The 20986-nt window shown below is 41.4% G+C and overlaps 1 protein-coding gene across 1 annotated transcript in view; it reads left to right on the top strand.

Annotated features, from left to right (window-relative positions):
• FANCM (Fanconi anemia complementation group M) overlaps nucleotides 1-20986 on the top strand; it is a 123432-nt gene that overhangs the window by 62522 nt on the left and 39924 nt on the right. The window contains 6 exon segments of the mRNA XM_018569608.1: nucleotides 8513-8644; nucleotides 11260-11392; nucleotides 11967-12046; nucleotides 14610-14673; nucleotides 14916-15015; nucleotides 15527-15542. Coding sequence (XP_018425110.1) covers nucleotides 8513-8644; nucleotides 11260-11392; nucleotides 11967-12046; nucleotides 14610-14673; nucleotides 14916-15015; nucleotides 15527-15542 — 525 coding nt within the window.

Here is a 20986-nt window from a genome sequence, read left to right as displayed (position 1 = left end):
AGTGTTGGAGCTCTTGTTGTAAGATCATGCTTATTGACAACGGGCTGTTTCAAGCTGAGAGATACTTTTAATTTCATTCTCTCTTTCCGGACAAGCTGTTTTAATGAACGTTGTGCCATGTCTGTTCCATTTTTATGTTGTGTTTTATCACATTAGAAAGCCATACAAGGGAATTGAAGAAATGTACACGTTTCCTGTGCAGTTTCATAGATCCGGATGTTGTGGATATCATTATTGCACGCGTAGCTGTAAGCAAAGGGATCTGTATATCGGTTTGAACCTTACAGTATGTGCACTCCTTATGTAGCCCAAATTGTGTGCTAGTTGGGCCCAAGCAAAAAAAAAAAGCTAAAGATTCTACGCCAGTTGCTTATTTTCAAAAGGAATTGGAACTCCACTAAAGTAGAAAGTGACTTTAACTGCAAAGAAAATAATTCATACTTCCATGTCCCGTTGTCCACGCAGGGTATCTTTACTTTCTGAGTTATGCTTGCTGAAGAAACCTTCGTATCTGACACTTATGTGGACGTCGGATGCCTTATTCCCCTCTGTGCTCTATTGCCACTTCCGCCATTATGTACGTCACTATAGGATATAATAGTGACCTCCAGGCCAGCATAGCTCTTTATAATCTTTTTCAAGATGGTAACAAAGTAATTTTAGGCCGCACTCACACCTGAGTGATCCGTGAATGTGTGCCAAACGTGCACATAAGCTTGTGCTTTGAGACGCTGGATGAAAGCATGTCAAAATGCGAAACATGCTTCGGTTGCCATTCATTTCTAATGGCACCCCAAACACGGCCAGGAAGCCAGCATTTTTTCCTCCACGTTTGCAACTGTTAAAGCGCACGGACGCCAAGAATGTGGAACACGTTGCAAAATTTGCTGCATTAACTTTTTTTTTTTTTTGCTGTTTGTCATGCATTCAGGACCCCATTGGACTCAATGGGGACGTGTAGCAAACACACCAAACCGAACATGTGCACACCACACGAACATGTGCAAACATAATGCGTGTTCCTGGAATGCAGCCTTAAAGCTATTTCCATCACTAGTGGTGTATTGTACAAGCACTGGAGGGGTTTGAAGTGTATGTATAGCCAAACTTTTTTTTTTTTGTGTCTGCGTAGTGCGGGGACGGGTTAAACTGGCCATATACTATACGAATTTGGTCCAGTTCTCGATGAACTGGCTGAAATTTGCACAGTGCGTGGCGCTACTGTTAGAATATACATTGTATCTATTGCAATAACTCCTGCAGTATACAATTTCGGTCAGTAGATGGCAGTGTTTATAGGTTCTGTTTATATCTATGGTATATACTCTGTTGTAGAGAATAAAGCTGTGGCTTCCTTGCTGTTTTCCAAGCCATGTGCTTCTCTGTGAGGCTGTGCAAAAAGTTCCAACAGCTACCGGCACCCTTTTGGCTGGCATCCCTCGATCAGCTGATTGAAGGGGCCAGTCGGAAAATCTTTGGCGAATAGTGCAGCCAAATTTTATTTCATAAATATTCTTTTAGCTCATTACAGAGTTGCAGCACTTGCAGAAAAATGTGCTCTGATCATCCACATTTAATGGAAGCTTGCATGCCTCACCGGTAAGGAATGGGTGCATTACAGGAGAATTTTAATTATTTGTAATATTGACCTCCTTTTCGAATTGTCCATGTCCCCTTTGCTCATTATAAAAATTGTTTTTCTTACGCCTGCAGAGATCCTATATTACACGGTTACTCAGAGGCATAGCTGTGCAGCAGCGTACTGTATAGCCCAGCTTCTGATTAGCAAATGTACCCAGGTAACTAGGTTATGTTTACTGGCCCAAATAGATTGTATTACCTACCTGCTGTTGGTATGGGGGAGGATTATGCGACTCTGTAGCCTATATAATCTCTCTAAGGAAAACCATTGTAAAATGAAATCCTTCAACCTGCATTGTTGACACAATCTGAATCTTAACTTTGGGCTTTGGTCACATTGGGGTTGTAGGATTCAGGAGCCCCGATTTTGAGGAATTAACCTGAATACTGAAAAGATTTATGCAGTGCAAACAAATGAGAGTTTACGTAAGATATAGTAGGCCGTGCGTCTTCATCAGTCTGATTAAAAAATAAGGTCACCTTTCATATTTTACAGGGTTTAGTTCTTCTATCCAAATTAAAGTTAATCCCTGACTACACGGCTAAACAGTTACATGGTTAGGTTGGAAACGTGTCCAAGTTCAACCAAAAAACCACTAAACCCACAGTTGACGCATGGTAAGACAACCCCTCCTCTTCACCAAACCCCAAAAAAACTCTTTTTAACCATGGTCAATTTGCTTTCACAGCGGAAAAAAATCCCTACTGATCCATAAAGGAAATTAGAGAACTCCTATTATCGACTTTTTAAAAAAATATTTATTACAAATATTTGTCGCCAATTTTATTTTGTGCACATTCAAAAGGTCTGAATGCGTTTTCAGTTTAAATAGCTGAATACATTTCGGGTGCATCAAAACTAAAGGTCTGCAAAGATTGTTTGCGTTAGAAAGCAGATGTGGTCTGTGTGTTTTAGTGCTCTCTTCCTTGCCAGCATGCTGCAGAGAAGGATCCTTGCTTTCGGTGTTGAAGCAGTGGTCCATTTGCAGAGGTCCAACAACAACCCCTGCTCAGTCCGAGCTATTGCTCTTCAATAGGTTGCTATTGCAGTGTTGGAGCAGAAAAAGCTCCCATTGCTTCTGGGAAGCAGAGATCTGCTTAGAATAATATATAGAATAGGAGTGGTGACACAAAAGAGATATAATGGACATCTTTTGATAAATACCTTTCTTTCCTGTTGTCCAGATTTTTTGGATTGGGTAAATGCCAGCTACCCATATGAAAGACAAACTCGCTTGCTCTCGTTAAATCAGCTGTTTTTTTTATTATCCTCACACTTGAAATAACCGCAACATTTTATAGTTTATATTACAATTCAGATACAGAATCTTGGCAGTCACAATTACCCAGGACTGCAGGACATCACTTGATGGGGACACACATTCAGGGCCCATTCACACCACATCCAGGTAATCTCCTGCCCAGACCAGATTGTTCCTGGACCCAAAATGCATCCTAATGTATCCCTATGCTATTTCTGGCCTCTGTTCACACCAGCGCAGTCCGTTCCAGACCAGACCAGAAAAATACTGCATGTCTTATTTTGTCTGGTCTGGAATGCACTGGAAATGCGGCAGGTTTACACAATGGTGTGAACCTGGCCTCAAATGTGTTCAACGTAGAGATTTTTGGACCAGTTAACATCCACCTCGGGACCCTTGTCCACTGTCAAGTGCAAAAAACAAATTCTGCCTTTAAACACCGACCACATACTCAACACTCATAGCTGCATTGCATAAAGCTCTGCTCTGTCGGTGGGCCATAATCTAACTCGCTGCCTGCACTGATAGACAACACGATAGACAGACCCATCACAGTAAAGGGGCAAGGACCCTCTGAATCTTACCATTATGTCCTTTTAATGTGCTACAAGAGACACTAGATGCATGCCCTCCTTACATATGTGTCCAATGTTGTGTTGAAAAATATGTTACTTGCTGAAAGAATACACATAGGCACACATGAATATGGCTTTGATCAACTGGCCTAATTAATCCAAATATTGCACTAAATGCCATCTAGAATGCATATATTTGCTGTGAAGAGTACTTGATGTTTTTACATTTTAAGGTATGTGTAATTATGTACATGCTTAATGTGAATGAGTCCCTATCTGGCCCTCCAGATCATGTTTCCTACTTATTTTTTAGTTTCGAAGTCTGTTTATGCCCTGCTGAGATATTACATATTCTGTGCTTCGGATGGCCCTTTGCCAGCTCGCCGAAACTTGATGTATTGCCTGCTTGCTTTTGATTACAGCAGACAGAAGCTTTGATTCAGTCTCTTTGTATAACCTGCTCCTTTGCTAGGAACACGCTGTTCTCTGAGAACGCAATAAGAAGCTGTCGGGTTGGCATAAAGAGTTTCTCGTTAAGAAGTTTTGGATCTCTATTTTTTTTCCCCTTTGTAATTAACCTGGATTCCTTTTGAACTGAACTATACACAAATAGTTGAGACAATTAAAAAGCTTCTCTTAACATGTTTATACTCCGCAGTTAAAGTAAACCTGTTACAATCCTTGGCTGTTCTAACAGATTATAATGAAATGCATAAGCAGAAGTTACTATGAAGCCCAACTCCAGGAGGAAAGTTGCAGTCACAGGACGACTGCGGTGCCCTAATTTTTTCCATTGATGTCTAGTCGTTGGAGATCTTTTAGCATATCAAGAGGCTCCACTACTGACAGTGGCTTCCTGACCGCAACCCCTTGCCTTCTGCCAGGGAGGACAAGGCTGAAGGATACAGAATATCAAACACAGTAAGAGGGCCAGCTTAAATTGTCCATGAAGATCTAGCCCGAAATAAAGTTGATGCTGCAGCTTTTCGAGGAAGTAAAGCTCTGGGGTGACATCCACTACACAAGCAGTAGAAAAAAATGTAAGCCTCAGGTTGTACCCTAAGTGACATGTGTAGAGCTGCAGCTAACGATTATTTTCAAAATCGATTAGTTAGCCGATTATTGAGTTCGATTAATCGGTTAATCGGATAAACAATAAAATACATTTTAAAAAATGGCTCCAGTGATGGACTACTAGTTTGTATTGAGATTGTAGTCCATCACAGGAGCCAGCTTTGGAGCGGTGGAAGTAAAAAAAGTGTGGTGTGCAATATAGTGAAATGGAAAGTTTAAAATTATACAGCAATCAATGCAGAATATCACCAGCTATAGAGGAGCACAACAAATCCCAGCAATAGTACATTATAGCTGGCGGTATTCTGCATTGCGCTGTATAATGTGCTGTTGCTGGGTATTGTTGTCCTCTATAGCTAGTGATATTCGGCATTGCACCACTGTATAATGTATTATTGCTGGGATTTGTTGTGCTCCTCTATAGCTGGTGGAATTCCGCATGGTGCTGTATAATGTATTATTGCTGGGATTTGTAGTCCTCTATACAGCGCAGTGCAGAATATCACCAACTATAGAGGAGTACAACAAATCCCAGCAATACATTATACATACAGTGTATAATGTATTGCTGGGATTTGTATTCCTATGTATAATATACAGCACAATGTACCATCAGCTTTAGAGGAATACAAATCCCAGCAATACATTATAGAGCACCATGTGTGGGAAAGTGCAGGCTTACCTGAGCAGTCTTCCAGCAACTTGCTTCTGAGATCGGGCCTGTCTATCGGCGGCTGTCATCCCCCCACACCTGCTCCTCCTTACTACATCTCCCCGCGTCCCTGTGCCGATCGTGGATGTGGGCGGGCGGTGAGTGTGAGGCGGGGAGGAGGTGCGGCGTGAAGAGCGTGGATGCGGGCGGGTCTGGCAGCGGCGAGCGTGAGGTGGGGAGGAGGTGCGGCGCACAGCGTGTGGAGCTGTGAACAGGGCCAACTGATCGGAAGCCGATTAATCGATTATTGAAAAAGTTGACAACTTTTTCAATAATCGATTATAATCGATTATGTCGATTAGTTGTTGCAGCCCTAGACATGTGAAAAGAACTAGTGATTGCAGAGATATAGGCAGCATGTATACAAATCTCAACTTTTCTTTCAATTCAAACCTGTTCTTTCCCACCCCCAGACACACCCTTAATGTTGGCCATACAGTGGACATTTTTTTTTTTTTTTGGAAGAATCGGTGCAAATTTAACGAATCTAATCTGAACATGATCTCTGTCATCACATAAACCTGCATTATTACACTGTGCAAGGCAAGTTTGTGCCTTGGGTATGTACTCCCAGTTCTTAGATTTGGGAAGCAAGTGCAGTTTGGAAACCTCTATTCTGGGTATTCAATTCCCTAACCCTAAACCTACAACATATTTCCCAATATGATAGGCTTTGTCATATGTTAACCAGTTCCTTAACTTGTGTGGCCTTTTAGATGGCCAGATATTCACAAGTGATAAACATTTTGGCATTGCTTGTGGTTATCAGGCTGTCTACCTCACTGGATGTCAGATTTTGGTTTTCGCAGAAGATTTTTCCCTGTTGGAAAATCTGCAAACAAGTAGGGACCTATGAATTCTGTGCAAAAAACATATTGTCCTGTCACCGTTGCTCCAGATTTGCAGAGGGTCCTGGCACTGGAACTGATTTGAGGATGTCACCCAGGCCTTCATTCTCCAGGAGATATTTGAGCAGGCTTCAAATGACGATAGATGATTAGATATCTCTAAGAATCTCATCCTTAATGGAGTTAAAGTCCCATATTTTTTATCAGGTGATAGTCTAATTTGCACAGTACTTCTGGTCCTCAGAATAAATGATCGGACCTCCTGACAGGAATTTCCCCTGGACTGTAACATTTTCTTATGTGATTTATGCCTCCGACTGCTAAAAGTGCTCTTGCCCCCTAAGGCATATGACACACTAGGATTCAAATAGCTGGCAGCAACTCCCTAGTGACGGGTTCACTAGACCGGATGAAGAAACCACCCATTATCTGTTTGTACGACGTCACTGATTGGACAACTGAGGTGTCACTCCCTCGTTGATATGAGAGATTGTGCAGAATTTCAGCTAGTGAACAAAACCTTTAGAGATCCTTTTTATTGATTGTGACGCTGAAGAGTTGCCACCAACGACAAAATCACCAGGGTGCCATTGGCTGAAGAGCTCAGAAACTTGAGCATTGCTCATCATGAGAAGCAGTTCCTTGGCTAATCGGATTCCTGTATTTTCTCCAGCCACAGAATCCATGTCGGTGATCTGACAACCAGGTACTGGACTTCTTAAAATGGAACTCCTGCAAAACCATAACAAAAATTAAATTGCCAAGCATTTTAAGTAAAAGCGACTCACTGAGCTGCCCTCTACGGCTCTGTCCCCCACAGATTTAATACAGTAGATGCCCAGTGCCAGTTCTGTTTCTGGTTGAATGATGGCTATCATCATCCAACTCATTTCCTGTGAGCCCAGGCTGTCAAGGACACACCTTATGTGGGGTGCGGCATCACACTGGCCTGGTACCACAGTATTCCTAAACTGAGCACCAATCGGTCCAAGGGGAAGCGCTAAAACCGGCTAGGAAGAAGTGAAAGGACCTTTGACATCACTGGACTGGCCTTAAGACTGCAGGAAGAATGTATTTATAGGGTTTTTTGTTTTTAATCTCAGGTTGGGGGTTGCAGGGAGCTTCAGGAAATGGTGGAGGGGATTGGTTGGAACGCTATCCCTTAGCTTTAATTACTCAGTTCTATGAAACAGTTTGACGTATAGACCATAAGATGTTGGATAACCTGTAATGGAAGTAGAAGAGGCATGCAAAGCTCTTTAACAGCTTACATCACCTACAATAATCTACTGTATTACATATATAATGTGCTAATGCACTGTTCAAGAGACCTAACCTAGTTTTTCGCTCATAATAGCCTTCTTTTCTGTACTAATGGCGGAACATCAAATTATGTATAGTGAAGAGCGCAAACTGTAAGGATACCGCTGTACAAAAACGATGGTAATAATAATCAATGCTTTTATCATAATAACAGATTTTCCTCCTTCTCTGTGGTATAAATTGAATTTAAATGTAACTTTTTGGCACCCAGAGAGCTGGAACAAAGCCATCCTATGCTTCTGAAACACCGTTCTCTGCGAGTGAAGTGTTCCTTCAGATTTTTAATGGAGAATTAGTGTTGCTATATTGCATTTTTTAATGCGCTTTTGTTGCCAACTGTGACAACCAGTTTTTATAACTGAACTAGTGTTTTAGACTGAACGGTTTATTAATGAAGAATAATTTTGCTGGGATTGCTGATATAAAATTGGCCACCTCCAATAAGAGCTAAAGCCCAAATAAATTCTACACTTTAAATGACATTGGAACAGCTAAATATGCTGCTTTTAATCCACACCACACCTGTCTGTATTTCTACCTGCATAATGATTTGTGATTCTGTGTAGCCTGTGTTGTGATTCTCATACCTCTGATGCCGGGCAAAGGCAGGTGGCACCACTGTTTGCCGGTTAAGCCGATGTTGTCTCCAGTCTGCATATTTAATATGGTGTAAAGCTGGCCATACACCTATAGATCATCTGCACATTTTCTATGGTCAGATGGAAAAAGTGCAACAGATTCCTCCATCTACGCTAAACTGTGTGGATGGAGGAATATCCCACTGGGCCAAGCTTCAGTATCTTGCTAGTCGTCCCCGCTGGCTCTCAAAATACCTCAACAATGCCGGCATCTAATCAGATTGTTAATAAAAAAGAAAAATGTGCAGGAGTAACTGCACGTTCATGTATATTTCCAAGGCTGTGTTTTTGTCTTCTCTTCTGTTTCCAATTGATTGGATTTCTGGGGGGTGATATAAAAAAATTCAGCATAAGTATATTTTGTTGGTTTTCTTTCACATGTAATATTTAATGGCATTTGCAAACTTGTTAATATGTTTTTGTTTTTTTTTACCTATAGGTTCTAGAGACCTTTGCAGGTCGACTGATTCAGAACAATGTGTTGTCACGGAGAGATATCCCCAACCTAACAAAATACCAGATCATCCTGTTTCGAGATCAGTTCCGGAAGAACCCACCTTCTAATATTGTGGCAAGTGTTCTTCATGCATCATGTACAGACAGACCGACCACAAACTTTATGTACAGAAGGGCTCCGCTGGGCTGTCAGTTGCAGTACATCTCAGCGCTGGTATCCCTTAGCTCTGTTCATAGGAAACCGAATGGAGGTGACGGGCCCTAAGTACATTACAACTCTGTAGGCCCATTCACATCATATGCGCTGGGCTGCAGTGGGCAGCCTTGTGCCAGTGCAGGGGTTTGGGATGCAGTATACTGCTTTGCATAAAGATGAATGCCATGTCATTTTGGGCCATTCAATTAAGTTGGAAATAAAAAAAGCAACTTCTTTACTATGCATTAGCATTCATAGTGCACATCAGCGGCCAATGCAGCCCTCAGGGTTATGGTTGATAGATCCTGCCATAAAGATATACCATTGGCTCCTGTTTCATGTCTTCCGAAAATGCTAGTTACCTGGTTATCATGCTTAATCTCTGGTCTCAGTGCTTTCTGCATTACTGACCTGGAGCAAGTATGCAGATCAGCAGTTTTTGCCTCCACTGTTGCCTGCTTGTTCTGGGGCAAAGTATTGCAACCAGAGGAGTAGCATGATGGCAAAGCACTCAGCATTTTCAACCAGAAGTTACATATTTCTTTAATATCTGGTGTCACTTAAAGCAGCTGTTGCTGGTATAGAAACTTGAACAAAAGCCCGAACTGTAAAGTAATGAATGAATTACTTTACATCGGGGTGCAGAGCTTCGATTTTTTTTTTTTTATATAGAGCATAGGGAGTCACCAAGTGTTGGAAGCTGGAAGTGTTGAATACTGAAGGTTCCTTAGCCAGATTTAGCTCTTCAAGAAATGTACCGTATATACTCGAGTATAAGCCGTCCCGAATATAAGCCGAGGTACCTAATTTGACCAAAAAAACCTGGGAAAAAGTATTGACCCGAATATAAGCCGAGGGTGGGAAATGAGGCAGCTACTGGTAGATAGATACCAATAAAATTACATTAATATTTATTTAAAAGGAAAAATAACCTAGCTCTGTAAGTGGAAAAGGGGGTACAGGGCTACATATCATGTACTACAGATCATTTAACCCATTCATATTAGCAGAGGATAATTGTAAATCTATTGTTCAGTGCACTCTATATGTAGTATATAGTACATGTACATATAGAGTGCCTGCAACAATACATTTACAATGATCCTCTGCTAACATGAATGGGTTAAATGATCCATAGTACAGGGCTACATACAGATCATTTAATACATTCATGTTAGTATAATTGTAAATGTATTGTCTGCACTGTATTAGCAGTATATACTCTATATAGAGTATATACTGCTAATACAGTGCAGACAATACATATATAATTGCTTAATTAATCTCTCTCTCTACCCCCCCCCCCCCCCTCCCCTCACTCACTGTGTGCCGGTGATCGGATCATCACATCACGGAGAGAGCAGGGACGAGTCAGCGGCGCGCTGATCAGACGAGAGGAGCTCCAGGTGGGGTCCTAATTTAGCTGGCTCAGAGGTGCCTGCCCGCTAAATTACAACCCCACCTGGAGCTCCTCTCGCCTGATCAGCGCGCCGCTGACTCATCCCTGCTCCCCTGCCTGACTGGCCGCTGCGGGGGGTTTTTTCTTCTTCTTACTTACCTCGCCGAGCGTCGCTGCTGCTGCGGTGTGCGGCGCTCCGAGCGGGGTCATCTGGCAGTCTCCGGCCACCTAAATTAGGACCCGGAGACTGCCAGATGACCCCGCTCGGAGCGCCGCCCACCGGAGCAGCAGTGACGCGACGCTCGGCGAGGTAAGTAAGAAGACGCGCTGGCGCTGACTCGAGTATAAGCCGAGGGGGGCACTTTTCACCCAAAAAAATGGGCTGAAAATCTCGGCTTATACTCGAGTATCTACGGTAAGTCAATAAAGCGGGAATTGAGACCAGCAAGTATTGCAGGGCTTTTTCATGTTTTTATTCTATTGGTCACTTTTAGTACAGTATAGAACTATTGTATAGGAATGTATGTTTGTAGGGATCTAGAAGGAAATGTGATACATCCTGGTTTTAATATTCTTTGTAATTTACATAGCAAGAGTATTCTTGTAACAATGATGTCTGTAGCCTCCATCTTATAAGAAGAATGGTGCTGTATCCAGGAGAGGATTGAGAATATTTGGCCTGGTGGGCAAATACAACCAAGTGGCCTTTCATGGTAGAGACCAGTTTGTGTCCACTGGGATTTGTGCCATGATGTTTCTGTGATGGTAAAATGTGGGAATTCCTGTGACATCTTTTCACATCTTCCAGCATTAATCTTCTTTGTGGCTCTTGGGGTTAAGTTATAGCTTAGACCCACAATGGAAATCGGTGCAGAAAGAATTTCCTCTACCAAGTGCTTTGATTGCAGGTCTAAACAGGGAGCAGTGATAGGTCTCACAATGTGTCATTGACTTTAATCCTACTCTGATGACTGGTGAAGTATCTCTATACAAGTCCACCAGCTTAACATATCTTATTACTAGCCTTGAATATTTTGCAAGTAGTCAGTTTCTCTGTAATGCTGATTATGAAGATAATTCTATTCATTCAGGTTGTGTATAGGCAGTAATAAGTTTATATCTTTGTCTCATGCAGGGGGCACAGATGGGAGTGGTGGAAGGAGATTTTGCTCTCTGTATAAGCTTATATCATGGCTATGAGCTTTTATTGCAGATGGGAACACGTTCTCTATGCTACTATCTGCGATCAATAATGGATGGGTCCAAAGGTAAGATCATTGTAGTGCTATCATGTGTAGTTCATACAAAAAACATGCTTGGCTTTGGAGTGGTGGTGTTTTAAAGATGCCCTGGCACATTCTCAGAGACTGGCAAGTATTTTTCATCTCAGCTGACAGTCACTGTGTTTAAGATTGGCCCCAATGGTCCCACTTCTTTCTTTTTTTTTTTTTAAATCTACTCAGTATTGTTTTATCCATTTGTACAGTTGCTCCTTTGGAACATGTATTTTTCTACCACCAGACTTTGTAAAGAATGAGCACAAACGGTCAGGTTTTTATTGCTGTCTATAATATTTGGGATGGAGAAATTAATATGGAATTCAGGAGCCAGTCTGTCCAGTACAGGAGCCAGCTCCATTGACAACTAGCGAAAACCTCAGACGTTGCACCAGTTGTAATTTTTGCCAGCATTAGTTGCCTGGCTCTAAGATCTGCCTATATTTGGTCACTGTTTTTTATTGGGTTTGCAACAACATCAGCTTGCCCCCAATCCTCCCCCTCCTTTTTATACTAGTCTTGGACATGACCATTCATCAATATAAATATTGTTAATCTTTCTTAGGTATGACTCGAGCACGGAATGATCTTGGTCGAAATACTGACTTCATGAATCTTTACCAGCAACTGGAATCCTTGTTTTCTGCTCCCAGCGGTGAGTCACAAATTGGCTGCTGAAGACACACAACCCCTGAAATATACAGGCATCTGTTTGGGTTGAAGTGCAGCAAGGTTTGACCCACTTATAGGTTTTGAATGTAGTCTGGCATTCCAACAATTATCTCAGTCCACCACTGGCACAGCATTGGCAACCGGAAAACTTTCCAGCTGAGCTACTTGTGTCACTTTGACCCAATGCATACAGCCCCATCTAACCTCCTATACCCCTACATAAATTGGATGAGTTCATCTTGATCATCTGTGGAGGTGGGATCAGAACAAGTCTTCTCGGATGGATCCTGAGGAATCGCTACAATCCAGTTTTGGATGCAAGGTCCCACAAGCGGCCGAGCAGATTTAGTCGTGCCATAATTTTGGGGGGATGCCTTGCTAATTATTTTTTACCCAGCCCTCACTCATCAATAGGAAGACTGCTGGGAATGTTTTTTGTTTTTTTACTCAATGTAAAATCCTTTTCTTCAGTAGTTCATTGGGGTACACAGCTCCCTCCCAACCTGTCGGTTGAGTTCTCTTGGTTTTGTTGGCCCCTTGCCCACAGTATGATGCTCAGTTTGCAAGTTACCATTCCCCCAATACCAATTTAGTAGTTGCTGTTCCTGAGCTCATTCAGTACATGCAGGGCTATAGCCACTAGACTGGTCTGTGCTTTTTGCTTTGCCTATTGTCCAGTTCCCTGGAGGTGGCAGCTATACCCATCAGTAGAAGACTACTGACTGTATACCACAATTAACCATTGGGGAGAAGGATTTTACTGTGATTGTTTTGGGGTTTTTTTCCATCCGTGAGATGAGACCAGTTTTGCTTTTCTCTGGCTCTTCTCCAGTACATTAACATGCACACTCAAACAATATAAACATTAATATTCATAAAAACAGTATTCTTCTTGCATGTCTGTTGTCTGACAAGCTCAACCGTTTTTTTGTTTCACATAACCGTGTTTCCCGGCCTTGTAATCTGCATATAATTTCTGTCCAATATCCCCCTCCATTTAATTTAGTTTACAACATGCAATCGAAAGGAATTTGTGCCCGTGTTTCATCTGACTGTGAGTTCAGCAAATAGAATAACGATGTCTGTCTATGCATGTCACAACAGAAGCTTTAATATGCGATTTGGCTGCTAATGCCTGCCATATAATCAGTGGTATTGGGGAGCTAAGCTCTGGCTTTCCTTATGTATATTTTATGGAGGCTTTTCTATTTCATTAACGAGGCTTATAGAAAGTGTCTGGTTCAGAGCAGTATTCTAATTATCCAAAAACACCTGGAATATTTTGCATCAGAGACAAGTTTTTCATTTAGTCCTTGTATATGTATGGAATCTCAGATCTTTATGCAAGGTTGCTGTGTGTAGAATAAACCACCTCGGACCACTAAGCTTAAGGCATTTTCACCCTTGTTGCAGCACCCTGGTGTTTAGTGAAGGCTTAGGACAGATTTGGGCAATCAATTAAAATTCTTTAGGCAGGCTTAAGGTGTAGAAGGAAGTGGTGCATAGAAGTCAAAATGGTATAGTTGTCTCTTTTTAGTTGCTGCACAATGTGTTTCCTGGACCCACGTGTATTTCAATTTAAGCAGCCTGGAAAAAGGTCCATTATGTCTCCAGTCAGATTGTAAGAGACGTTAAGAACCAACTATGTAGAGATTAACCATTAAACTACATTTGTTTTTCCGAGAGAAATACCTTTCTGCTGCTGTACTTATAATGGTTTGTCTACATTTTAGGCTTATGTAGCATTTAAGATTCTCCAGTGGCTTAGGATTATCACTGCAGCTAAAAAAAACTTTTGATTGACACTGATTAGTTTGGTTTTTGTGCAGTTGATGTAGTACACATTATAGTAAGCAAGCAGGAGAGAAGTTACATTACCTAAACTGGGTACACATGGAGCACATTCCTGCTGAATTGGCTGAAATTTGCTCCATTGGTAACCTTACTCACTTGACAGAAGTTGATCATTAGATCAACTTTTACCGATGGAACATGTTTGGGGTTACTTATCATAATAATGGACCAGTCGGAATGTCTGAGGGTGGTGAGCCTTAGCGACAAGGCCCCACATTACTCCGAAGTGTCTGAACTTCATACCCACCTTCCCCACCTTGACTCTTTGAAGTAGAACCCTGAACAAACATTGCTGTCTCTGTCCTTTGGAAAAGGGAGAGGAAATATTTCAAAATGGAAGCAAAGTAAAGGAATATATATAGATATCTTTATAGATATCTATATATCTATATACATATTTTATTACAATGGGAAAATACCTTCTTTAGGCAACAATTGTCAAAGGTGGTCCGATACCGATGCTTGTATCGGTATCGGTGCATCCCTAGTGGTATGTCCCATCATTATGAAGAGATCTCTTCTTGCTTTCCCATGTCATAAGTGAGGGGAAATCTCTATAATGGGGGTATCTTGAGACCAGGTGGGTTGTCTTGGAGGTTGGTTATGTTGCCACAAAGCGCACAGCCCCAGTCAGCTGCAAGCACCGTCCGGGTATTCTGACACTGGCCAGCACCTCTGTCAGAATACAAAGCTCATAGCAGGAGATTCGTCCATTCACGCTGTTCATCTATTTTTTCATTCAGTCCGCAGGTTGAACAAAAAAAAATCGGTGTATAATCTACTTTAGACTCTCAATGGTCATCAAGAAATAACTTGTACCAGTTGCAGCTGACAGCTCAGCCAGCATCTGATGGTGAAATCCTTTTTCTTTCAGTGAATTTATCTTTATGATGGTTCTATGTTCAGACTGATTCCTATGTGCTACTTAAGCGTGTTGTACATATGTTTGGTCACGTCTGATGTGTGTGTGCGGTTTTCTTTTCTTTAGGCTCTGATGTGGGAAAGCCATATATCTATAGCCATCCTAAGCTGAAGAAACTGGAGGAAGTTGTCATACAGCATTTTAATTCCTGGAATAAGAAGGGTAGGTTTCTAATGCCCCACTGATTTTCTTTGGATCTATCATCTTCATTGACATGTTTATGCAGTTCTCAAGTTTATAATCTTCACTGTGACTTGCAGATAAACTTCAGACAGGTATTTTAAAGAAAACAAAAAAAATGCCATGTGGATATCTTAAAATGTATTTTTAAAAGCCGCTAGTATACTGCAAGTACCTAAAATGTGTCTTTTATATTGCCAATACCCATGCATATCTGGACTGGAACTGAAGAGTGAACCAGTCAGACCTGACTGCCTTGCACGGTGCTGTGATCCAAACCCTAAAAGGTTGCTGACAGGATGAATGTAAATTGGGAGAACTACATGACTTCATCAGTATGGCGATTCTCCATCATCCAGTCAGCTTACTGGAGTCAGGTTGTTGACCAAGGTGTTTTGCTTTAATTGTGATGTTGGAAAGTGAGGTCACAGACCTGGCAGGGTTGCTTGTATTATAATACTGATGGGACATAATTGCATACTTTTATCTTATATCAGCTAAAACCATTCAAATGTTTGTATTTCAATTGTACATTAAAACGCTTGCCTAAAGTTCATCTTTCTTTTACCAAAATATTTGCAATTCTGATCGCCATTTTTATAAATTCCCCTACCCCTACCACACTCCATAACCAGAAAAGTAACACAATTATTCACCATTGCACCTTCCTGTATTACCTGCCCAGGCATTGGTCCATTTATTGACATGATTACATCGCTGAAGTCTTCCCTATGCTTCTGCTTTTTTTTTTTCTTCCCTGAAATTCAGCATTAAGTGTAACAGAATTAGTGGTATTTATTTTATAGAGTAGGCCATGTTTGAACATACCCTTCATCCTTGTTTAGACAGACAGCAGGCTCCACCACCCTGTAACTAGGGATTTTGCAGTGGGCGGTAGAGCAGCAGTACCATTTCACTAATATGGTTGTGTTTTGGCATGTGACATGCTGTATCATTTATACTGCACTGTCCCTGATGACTGGTGGGGTAATGATCAGGAGAGGAGGAGGAAGCACAGCTCCACAGAATTGATGAATCGGAAGCAGGGAGATCCTGGCACAGCAGGTACAGCTTACTTTCCAGCAAGAAAAATGATCAGCACAGTAGTACTGTTACCAAATCTCACTACTAATCTGGTGAGATTGGTAGTCAGGGGAGGCAGAGCGCCTTAGATGATCTCACCCTGCAGATATACAGCTATTATGCCAAAGGTGCAGGAAGTGCCCTGCTACTTTGAGGAAGAAATCCAGGCAAAATGTTTATTTTTCAGGGTAGTGCTCTGTATAGCAGCCTTTTCCAACCAGGGTGCTCCTAGGGTGCCTTCAAATTTTCGGACAGCATCATGCATTCCCATGGTGATGGAAATGCAGGACACTAATTCAGGGTGGGTTGCCTCCAGGACCTTCCCCTGGCATTCCGAAGATGAAAATTTCAAAACCTAAATAAAGGAAATCGGACCGAAAGGTTTTTTAACTTTTTTTCAAATTTTTTAAAAAAACTTTTTTTTATAAACTTTTTTTTTCAATTTTTTAAATATTTTATTCATTTTTTATTTTACTTTTAGGGGCTTCGGGGAAATATTAGGGGTCTAAACAGACTCCTGATATTTGCCTTTTTAAAATAGAAAAAGAGATTGCGGACACATCTCTTTTTCTGCAGCCCCTGTTATCAATGGACAGGAATCCTCTATGAATGTTCCTGTTCATTGATAACATGAGGACAGAGTATGTTTACTATAACCACAATCATGAATGAAAAGGAGGTGATGTAGATCACTTCCCATTCATTCATAACTGAGGATATAGTAACCATACTATGTCCTCAATTATCTACAAACACTCAGTGATCACTGACTGCTTATACACGCTCTCCATCCTGACACGCTGTCACAGGAGGCTGAGCGAGTGGTGCGGAAGGAGAAATGCCGGCCGCTCACAGCGCTCTCCTCCCGCAGCATTTGGCCACTTGTGACAGTTTCTCTCCTCCCCGCTGGGACATTTTCAGCCAATATGTTTCTGCGGCCCATGTTTCCATGCATCCCTACTTTTTAAAGGGTGCCGAGACAACAGCCAACAGGTTGCTCTATAGGATAGCAGATGTTCACTTTTTGAGTTAATGTCTACTTTAAAAAGTAAAAAAAAGAAGTCTATAATGTTCCCGTCAATTTTTTTGGTGGGGAGGAGATCACATGTAACACTATATACTTTTGTCACCATGTTGGTCTTGTCGTCCTAATTTTATGTAAAACTATACGTTTTGAGATGGTGGCGGTTTTCTGGAATCATCCGTACTGCGTAAATGGCTTTTGTGGTGTACCGACAAAGCCATTATTCAGTGATCAAATACTCCGTGTGCCGCCGACACAGACGCGACCTGCGTGTTTTCTAATCCATTTAGACGAGAGGTTGAAATACACGGTGGGTGGGGAGGGACAAAGGATAATTGAAAGTGCAAATAACACACACGAGGCACAATATATTTCTTGCCTTCGGCTTTGTATTCATTTTTTTTCACAATGTACATCAGAAAGCTGCGAGTTGCTATTCGACTTTATATAAACAGAATTTTTTTTTCAGATTTAGCCTCTGGCCCGTCTGATTACATGGATGTGTTTTTTTTGTTTTGTTTTTTTTTTGTTTTTTTTTTCCTCAAGGGCCTTGATCAGAATGTGTCAGAGAAAGCTTTGTGGTTGAAAATGTATTTTCATTTCATTTTAGTTTAGAGGTAATTAAAAGACAATATCAAACATCAGTGTTTTCCTTGTTTTGTTATTTGGTTCAATTGGAAAACCATGATGTCTGTTTTGTAAATTGTAGCGCCTACAAAAGGTGCATTCATCATTTATTAAAAGATAAAATGTCATACTTAGCAAAGTGAATGGTTAAAGCACAACTCTGGGCAAAGCAAACTTTAGCCCCGGCAGTGGAGCTTTTCCCGCACTGCAAGGGTTACGTCCTCGTTTTATCTAGGGAGGTAAAAAAAAACAAGTTATACTCGTCAGAAAAGCGATCCCAGGCTATCTCTTAAGCTGGCCACACACCTATAGGTTATCTGCAGATTTTCTATGGTCAGATGGAAAAAGTGCAACAGATTCCTTCATCTACGCTAACCTGTGTGGGTGGAGGAATCTCCCTTTGGGCCAAGCTTCAGTATCTTGCTATTCGGCCCCGCTGGCTTTCAAAATACCTGAACAATGCCTGCATCCAATCAGATTGTTCAGGTGTTTTGACAGCCAGCGGGGCCACCAGCAAGATACTGAAGCCTGGCCCAGTGGGAGATTCCTTCATCCACACAGTTTAGCTTGGATGGAGGAATAAGATATATATTCTATGGTCAGATGGAAAAAGTGCAAGTGTATGGCCAGCTTTAAGGTGCCCATACACCTTGCGATTTACGGTTCAGAAAAAGAACACGATCGGGTTTTCGTACGATAATCGGCCAGTTGATGGGAAGTGAACAATCACAATTACTGTACAGCTGGCCGAATTTCGTCGGTCAGGTAGGAAAACTTTTTTTTTTTTTAATCGTACGAAAATCGATGGATTAGTGGTGTTTTCGTACGGAAAAAATCGCAACGTTAACACTGCACATGCACAAAAGAAATTCCGTTCTGTCGAATGACTAATTTCGGCCAATTATTATTGCTAACGAACGATAATCGAAATCTACATTGGTCTGTGCATGATGGGGTATTCAAGCGGAAATCGAACACGGGTTCCATGACGGGACGACAGAAATAGAGCGATAATTGTAAGGTGTATGGCCAGCTTTAGACTGGCTCCTTCAGCCTCTCTCCCCCACCGCTCCAGCAGTCTAGGGTCCAGTGAGTCGTCGTGTCCTATACAGTGTAAAGAATGTTATGATGCCAAAAAAAGTCCTAGTTTGCTCCCTTTTGTTCTGTTCTATCTCTCATTTAAACCATTTTCTTATATCTGTGCATTGATAAAACCTGTTGATCATCAGATATTCAGAGCTGGCTTGTGTTTTGTGCACACTTCCTTTTGTTATCTCAAGAAGCCAATAAGCCCTTCTAGTTGTCACCTTGGGACTATAGAATGATTAGTCTGTGTGTTGTGGAGAATGGGATAGGGGGTGGGTTTGAGTAGGTAAGCAAAAGGCAACTGGACAGGGTTTGACACCAGTTTGTCTACAAAAATGCTTTGTGTTGTCATCCCACAACAGGACTTGGGAGCCAAGTGTATTTTTTGCACATCAACAGGTGCCGGCGGTCAGAATACAAAATCAGGGAAGATGCCTGCATCTACGGCTGTTTAGTTGATGATGGGGCAATGGAGAATTATTTACTTGAACAAAATAAAACTACCAGTGTATGACCAGCTTAATAATAATTAATTTTTTTTTGTTTGTTTTTTTTATAACTGTGGGTGGCCACATCGGGGAGCTTTTGATATTCTGTACCTGCTCCACTAAAATAAATGATCAAAGCTGCAGTCACTGGAACAGGAAGCCGTAGACTGTAATACCAAGTGGACAGAGATTCTAACCGTTCATTTCCCGCTGTGTCCTTTTTGTATTATGACAGTGGTGGGGGTGTCACTGTCGGCATACCGGAACAGTGACCTATTTGCCCAAAGATTTTCCTCTGGATGATCATCTGGATGCAGGACAGAAGGGTGGCAACAGGGCCACCACTGTGCAAATTTCGGTCGGTTCATAAAGAACAATGTATATCCAACTTTACTCTCCTATATTCTCACACTAGATGCGAATGGCCACCATATATTGTTCCTCTGCTTCATAATCCCGTTTTTGCACCCTGTTATGCATTGTGACCATTCTGGGAACTTTTTTATTTTACTTTTTGTACTTTTTCCTGTTTGGTACTTTGTCAATTTTAATACATAATTTTGAATATAAAACATATTGCTCGATTGGTGAAAAATCTCATGATGATCGTCATCATGTATGTTCTATGGCAATCCTCTTTAGTGGTAGTATCGTGTGTTTTGCAGCCTAGATTCCCTAAAGGTTAATCAATTACTTGTTGCAGTCTCCAGTTTCTATATTTACTATTTGTTTGACGTGTTGAGTGTTGTCTATTTTTTTTTTTTTTACTCCTAATTTGCAGCGGTCGATAAGGAGTAAAAAGTAATATTAACACGTTTGATCTACCTCTCCACCCCTCCCAATAAACTCTAAGTGCCTGTTTCTGAATGAGACTTGCTTGGTACATTAATTGTGAGGCATTGTCAGCACTTGAACGCCATCAGTCCTTTGTCCGCGCAGCGCTTTCAAAGCTTGACTGTTTGTGACCAATATCGAACTATAGGTTTTTATCTAGGCCAGCTCACAGCGGCTAATTTCAGGGAATCAATTTGTATTATCTGTTCATTGTGGCATGTGAGACTGTTAATTGTACAGAAAGTGCGCTCTCCTGGCTCCTATTGATCGTTCATGGAGGGGACTGAGGGCAGAGTAATTAGAATGTTGTTAATTGGCAGGCTCTTCCTCCTAGATTTTCTAAACAAAGGGTCAGCAATCTTAATGGGTGGGCATGCCAAGCCATTTTTTTGGTGGCACAAGGAAAGTTTACTGTGCCGCTATGGTGTGCTATTATTCACTGGCACGCTGGTTGTCTAATACTTGTAAATTGATAATGTGAAAAAGGTTGCTGTATGCGTTCAGAAGGATGTCTAATTAATATACGTTTGGCTTATTCCTCATTAGATATTTATGATTAAAATCTGTCATTGATGCTGACCGTACATAGACTGGGTGGTAGGCATTCTGTGACCTGAAATAGTTTTATTTTCTTTCATATATATTTTATTTTATAGTGTCAGTACATTCCTCTAGAACAGCATTTCTCAGCTTATTTTCAGTCACGACATCCTTTAAAAGTAGGCAAAACCTCAAAACACTACTATTTTAAAATGTAGGGCATTTTAAAGAAGAACCCCATGCAGAAGCACACAAAAAGCAGGGTTCTTTCCTTC

The sequence above is a fragment of the Nanorana parkeri genome, unplaced genomic scaffold (genome assembly GCF_000935625.1).
Source record: "Nanorana parkeri isolate BGI_ZX_2015 unplaced genomic scaffold, ASM93562v1 scaffold1365, whole genome shotgun sequence".
Lineage (NCBI taxonomy): Eukaryota > Metazoa > Chordata > Amphibia > Anura > Dicroglossidae > Nanorana > Nanorana parkeri.
Note: the sequence above shows the minus strand (reverse complement) of the source record. Positions and strands in the feature narration are given on the sequence as shown.